This window comes from Rhincodon typus, chromosome 14 (assembly GCF_021869965.1).
Source record: "Rhincodon typus isolate 14 chromosome 14, sRhiTyp1.1, whole genome shotgun sequence".
NCBI lineage: Eukaryota > Metazoa > Chordata > Chondrichthyes > Orectolobiformes > Rhincodontidae > Rhincodon > Rhincodon typus.
Window position 1 is genome coordinate 24,944,845 of NC_063345.1, and position 6,243 is coordinate 24,951,087.

A 6,243-nucleotide genomic window follows, 5' to 3' on the forward strand; every position below is an offset into this window, starting at 1 on the left:
TCTGGGTTAAGGTACAAATCTTTACAGAATCTGGAACAATACCTCTGTTAACTTTTAACTTTCAGGCTGCTTTTGGTACAATTTTAGCACTAGATTATTGCAATTCATTGTCACAGCACTATGGTGGGTCATGCGGAGAGTGTTTATATTGGAATTTCTTTAAACCAGAACAGTTCTGCATTAGTTTAATGATCTTGGACATCAGTCTGTCAAGACTATTAGAAAACCTAATCCCGTCAACATAAAATAATGTACCTTTTTGACCAAAGGAGTATCAGATCCTGTTAGCAAAGCTTCAGAACTCCTCCTATAGTTACACTCCAAAAATGTTGTTGACTGTTATCTACACTCTTCATTTATTTGGCTCTGTTTTCCTGGCTCAGATGTTGGAAGTCGTCTGGCACATTTTCTCACCACTAGCAATGCCATTTAAGACATAGTTTTACAAGAAAGTCATCACATTTTATGACAAATTTAAAACTGTTTACAGAGTTCCCAAAGTCAGAGGTTGGTAAAGTAGTAAAGTCTGAGATTAACCTTTATGGATGGCCACACAACAAATAGAAAATACAAGTGGAATCAGTATCTGTGCTGTAAATGAATAGGGAAAGGCATCTAGTGGATTTTTCTTTTCAAAGGCTACTGTCTTAATGTAACCTCAAAAGGGCACACACTCACACAAATGTCTTAGCAATGTCAGAACTAATGGACACTCTGCATGTTTTGTATGATCCAAAAAGGACTGAAAGCAGGCTAAAACATGCTTAGTTTATTTTTACTCCTTCCAAATAGTTCTCCAAGTTTCATTGCTGCTAATTAAGCAGATTTTGCTTTGTAATTTAAACATTCTTTGTCTATTCATCTCCCTGGTTACTGGTCTGGTTACCTCCCTTCCTCTTCTCATGCTATAAAAGTATTACTTCTGCCACTGAAAGTGGGTAGAGGTAATATTTATACCCTTAGTATTCTGTTAGCCTGTAAACAATTTACTTCAAAAACTAATGTATGGATTTTGACAAAACTTCATAAAAAAAGGTATGGTCTAAAAAAGGAAGATTAGGTTTTGGTGAATGTGCAGATTCATTCCGTACCTTGGAATGTGTTACATTGGAAAATATGGAAACATTTTCTTTTATTTTAGAATGTTGCACATTGTTTTATGTAGGAGGTTGATCTTTTTTTCATTTACACTGTTGTTGATCGTCTCAGCAGCTGTGATGCAATTTTTCATAGCTGTCAAAATGTGAGCTGAGTTTTCAGAGCAGGTTGTCGGATGTGCAAGAACCCGAAGGCTCTAAAAAGATTTAACATTTCATTTTTGTAGTTACAGAGCATCAATCTGGCAGGCAAAGTTATCACCACTTCTCCAGGGCAATTAGAGATGGGCAATAAATGGTGGTCCAGTCAGACATACCCACATCCCATAAATGAATAAAACTAAGTTATAATAACACTAAATTAACAGTACAATGGACATATGCACTCTACTGATATAGGGCTTGATACCTAGGTTATGGTATGGTTGAATGGGCACTAGCAAGGTTAGATGACTCTCCAACATACTTATTATTCAGTTGCACACATAAATAAAGGCTATAAACAGTGATTGAGATAGGATTAAGAGACATTATAGCAAAGTAGACATGATCCTTATCTGGTGTCCATTCTGCATGAGCGTACCGGACATAAATAGGAGTACTTTGGTTCATAATAAACATTTTCACAGAATGTGCAGTGACTATATATTGAGAGGAGTTTATCAATTTGTTCAACAGATGGGATTCTTCCATCCCATGAGTGGCATAGGCAATGGTAATAAAGTTGGTAAAATATGGCGAGAATGGAAAAACTGGGATATTGACTTTGAGAAAAAAAATTCCCAACTTGCCCTTAAATGTTGGATTCAAAATCTCACTATTGAGTGTGGATAAATCTATTTCCATGCATCTTAAGCGCATTATTTGCTGAACTCATCCCATTTCAACTTTCCTCTCCTTCCTTGAAGCTACATGGCACAAGTTCTGACATGAAGGTCAAAACAGGTACCTCACAGCAGCAGCTCACCATTTGCTTGTCCCAGACCTCATCCAAAACTGTCATCAGCACAACATCCCTGTACATTCCACGGCTAACATTATCCTCAAGCCTTTGTCCACACAATTTGGCATCGGCTAACCACCAGCCTCAATACATCATTATTCCTGCTGTTGGTCCAACTCTTACACTACTTCAGGCCTTCAACACTTTCCTGTGGATCTCAGGGACACCTACAACTTGCATGCTTCTGCCAGTTGCTTTGCAAACAGGGACAGTCCTGCATCTCACTTACTTTCTTAGTGCTAACTTTAGTGCTAAATTTATGATACTTGGTATTTGCAAGCCTCTGATATGAATATCTTTTCAATACGCTATCCTCATTAATTTACTGAAGCCACCCAAAATCAATAATTGTCATCAGAATCTGTCAGTTGTTTCTATGACAGGAATTCTAGCATTTTCCAGTTTCAGATTTCATCAATGTCACTCTGGTACAACTTAGAATAGCTACAGTTTCTGAAGAGTCTAGTAATTGAGCCCCAACCTCCTGACGCTTATGATAGTTACCGCTTTAGATGTGAGTTTCTCTTGGCACCTTGGTTCAGCAAGAATCAGCAGACACTAGGGTGGTGGAATGGAGAGTGGAGGGAATGAGTTATGTTTCAGAACAGACTTGTTTAGGAGTTTGCAGCACAAGATCCAGCTGTAGGTTCACAAAATTCACATTAATTCATTCCAGTAATGGATTAAATAAAATCAATTTCATTTGGTTTGTTTATTCCAGTTGTACTGCATCAGTCAGCAGAGGGGTGAAACTTTCTTATTGAATTATGTAATGCATAAAAGCTTTCAAAACTACAGCTGAGGAATTATTTTGGAGAATTATACACTCAACATTGGTCTGAAATTATTTTGTCTATTATTTTAGTGGAGGTGTTAACCATTAAGTTTAAAAACATGTTTGAAGCTCACATGAAAGCAGCAGGAAGAGGAATTTCAGACCAACGCATGTGTTATTGATCCACAGTGTAACTTCAAGCCCAAGAAAGCAAATTGTTATCTCTCTTAGGTATTCAATAAGGGAGGGTAACAGATGTTTGAGACTGAAAGCTCCTGATGGTGGTTTTCATTGTGGAGGGTATACAAAGTAGCATTAAGATACTTAATTTAATGCTGACTCAAATTCAAATTGTCCATATGCTTAACTGACTTTTCTGCTCATGCAAGTGATTCAGGAAGATATTAAAGCTCCCAGTGTACTATTTAGAGAAGGCGAGGGATACTACTAAAGTTCTATCTAATATTTCTCTAACAAGAAATATTACTAAAATCACACGAAGTCTTATGTTACAGGTGCAGAATGGCTAATGTGCTTAACTACATAATAAGAATCACACAACTTGGGAAACTTTTACTGCTCTTCATGATGTTTCAGCACATTGTACAAATATAAACATTGTAATAACTAATATAGAAAATAAAAACAAAAATATTTGAAATATGCCACTGAATAAATATTCTCAGATTGAGGAGACCTGATCAAAGGGTTTTCTAACTAAAACGTTAATGTCAATGGACTTACTTCATACTTCTTTTGATCTGTGATGATTGTTACCTAATTACTGGTCAATACTCACATTAATTATATCTACGTTTAAACAACTTTGTAGTCTGCCCTGACATCATGCCTACAATTAGATTCCTCATTTATTATAGCTCAGTTTTCGTCTCATGAATTTAAAAAAAAACAGCGATCTTGTGAAAGGGGTTAGAATCACTCTTTCAAGTCCAATTTGTGCTTCTTGTGTACAACTTGTTTTGACTTAAATAAAACACAGTTGAATGAAAAAAATTGTCTTACCCCTTATCGTTGATACTTAAATTGAAAATTAACACATTAAAAGAGATAGCTCTTGTGCGACCTATTGTTATGACTTGCATTATCCTTCAATTCAGCACTAGATAGGTATAATCAAGCAATTTAATAGACCTGAGGTTTACTTTTCTTGTAAACCTGTTACATTATTCTTTTCAGACTGAGAAGTTGTGTTTTAAGGATTACAAGTTTTAGGTATTTGAGACAAAAGAGTAGCAAATCTTCAAAATTTCAGTGTAACACCATAAGCATGCCAGTCACAACATTTGCTTTGTTAACTGCATTATTGCCACGCTTGTTTAGTAAGTTAAGGGGTAAACAGAAACAAATCTTTTGGACAAATAACCTGGTGGGTCTGAAAGTTGGTAAAGGCAGAAAAGCAACAGGAACTTTTAATCAAGTTTTATTTTTGTTTAAGTAAGTACATGTATTATGAATTTAATTGTGTTGTACAATATTGCACAGATATCCTCACCAATGAAAGAATGCCAAGGTGAAAATTTCATCACTTCAGCCAAGAGGCTGTGTTGTGTTTACATAAAATCATTAACTAACTATTCTACAATAAGTAAATAAATAAGCATAATGAATTCTGCATTAATATATGATTAATAATCAGTTAATTATTTCTGTATTTTCTTACCTTGGGTCAAAATGAATCTCCATTGAATTAAAAAAACTGCTGCCATGAAAAATCCAGAATACATTTTCAATCCAGCTGAAATGGATATTCCTATCCTGGATCTGTTCTATCTTCAATTCCAATATGAATCCTGCTGAAATGTCAGTGCAATGTAGATTGTGCACTTAAAAAGATCCCAAGAGGCAGGTGCTGTGTCCTTTTTTGTCTCAGATCTTGAGTTTCTCACTTTATGAAACTTTCAGTTTCCTATCGCTCTTAAAACTCCCAAATGCTTCATCATAATTCCACCACAAAGCCAATTCCACTGAGCGATAGGAACATTGTTAAAAGTTACTTGGTTGTTTCCTATCTGACTGCACAGTGCAATGAAATCTGAGCTGAGTTTAGGTGGTGCTGGACTATTTTTCAGCCTCCAGATCCTTTATAGTGTAAAACAGCGGAAAGCAGCTACGTCAGCCACTGCCAGAGGGAGCCCATTTACTGTTATAACTTAAAGAGCAACAATCTAAGCTGCTACTATTAAATGCACTGCAGTTATATTTGGATACTTTCATGGAAAATTTAATGGGACTCAAATATAACTCCCAGCATCATCTGCATTATCTATGTTGTGTTTTCATTTTTTTTCTCAAATACACTTTGTTAGAATTAAAAATCAGATTTTTTTTATTTCAAAAATATACAGTTCGGCTCTGTACAGTAGCATATCAAGGAAACAAATAAGCATGTTTATTTGACTCTATCCAAAAATTAGATACCTAGCTTAAATTTCTAAGTGTGGCTTGAAGTGGTTGACATGATTGCATAGCATTATTTTCACTACTGTAGCATTCTTGCATCACAGTAGGCTTTTATGTTTTATTTCTCCTCAACTAAGTTCAGGTTGAGTTTATTTCCTATTCTTACACTTTGTTTTCTCTTACCTTTTAAAAGTTACTTTTCATGTACATTTCTCAGTATTTTAATTATATAAGTCACATATTTTAACTCTAATCCTAAAGCTATTACCCCTGCACTAGTCTGTGACATGGTACTTTTAAGAGGAAAGAAAGAAAGGAATTCTTGAATTTATTGATATGCATCACATTATCAGACCATAGAAAGGAGTCAGAGACTTGGGTGCAGTGCCTTACTTAAACTTCATTGACTATTGTTATGTCAAGAAGCAGGGTGCTTAAATTGTATCATAATCATCCGTCACACAGAAATGAAATTCATAGTTTACTAATCAGTTTTTTATGACTGACATAGTTAGTTTGATATTGGGACAACTCCCTATTCTTCATCTCATGAGCCATGTTACTGGTTCTTAGAGAACAAGCGAATATTTAAGATGAAGTGTATCGGCTTTAATGATACAGTATTCCTTTGCTACTGAACTTCAATATCAGTTTGGATTATGATCTCTAGCCCTGTTATGTAGCTCAAATCCACAAACCTTGATCCAGGAGAAACTTTGTTACCAGTTGTGTCATGCTAGCATTTAGAGATTGTGTTTCCCAATTATCCATTTTCTTCTTCCCTTCTTTAAGGTAAAATTAGAAACTGAATGATTTTCACCACCTTGAAAACAATTTCAATATTCCTATCAAAAACATGGTTAATATCAGTTAACTCAGTACAGACTATAAATTGAAACTAGGATGTTTCTGACCTTGACGTTTTAGCCATTCATTTTGCAATTTTT

The 6,243-nt window shown here is 35.2% G+C and overlaps 1 protein-coding gene across 2 annotated transcripts in view; it reads right to left on the reverse strand.

The window, feature by feature from the left end:
- The window catches only part of kdrl (kinase insert domain receptor like), a 181,133-nt gene extending 176,201 nt beyond the window's left edge, over nucleotides 1–4,932 (reverse strand). For both annotated transcript variants that reach the window (XM_048605338.1, XM_048605339.1), the window contains exon 1: nucleotides 4,557–4,932. In XM_048605338.1, the coding sequence (XP_048461295.1) occupies nucleotides 4,557–4,620 (64 nt within the window). In that variant the 5' untranslated portion in view covers nucleotides 4,621–4,932. The remainder of the gene's footprint in view (nucleotides 1–4,556) is intronic.
- Nucleotides 4,933–6,243: the final 1,311 nt, after the last annotated feature.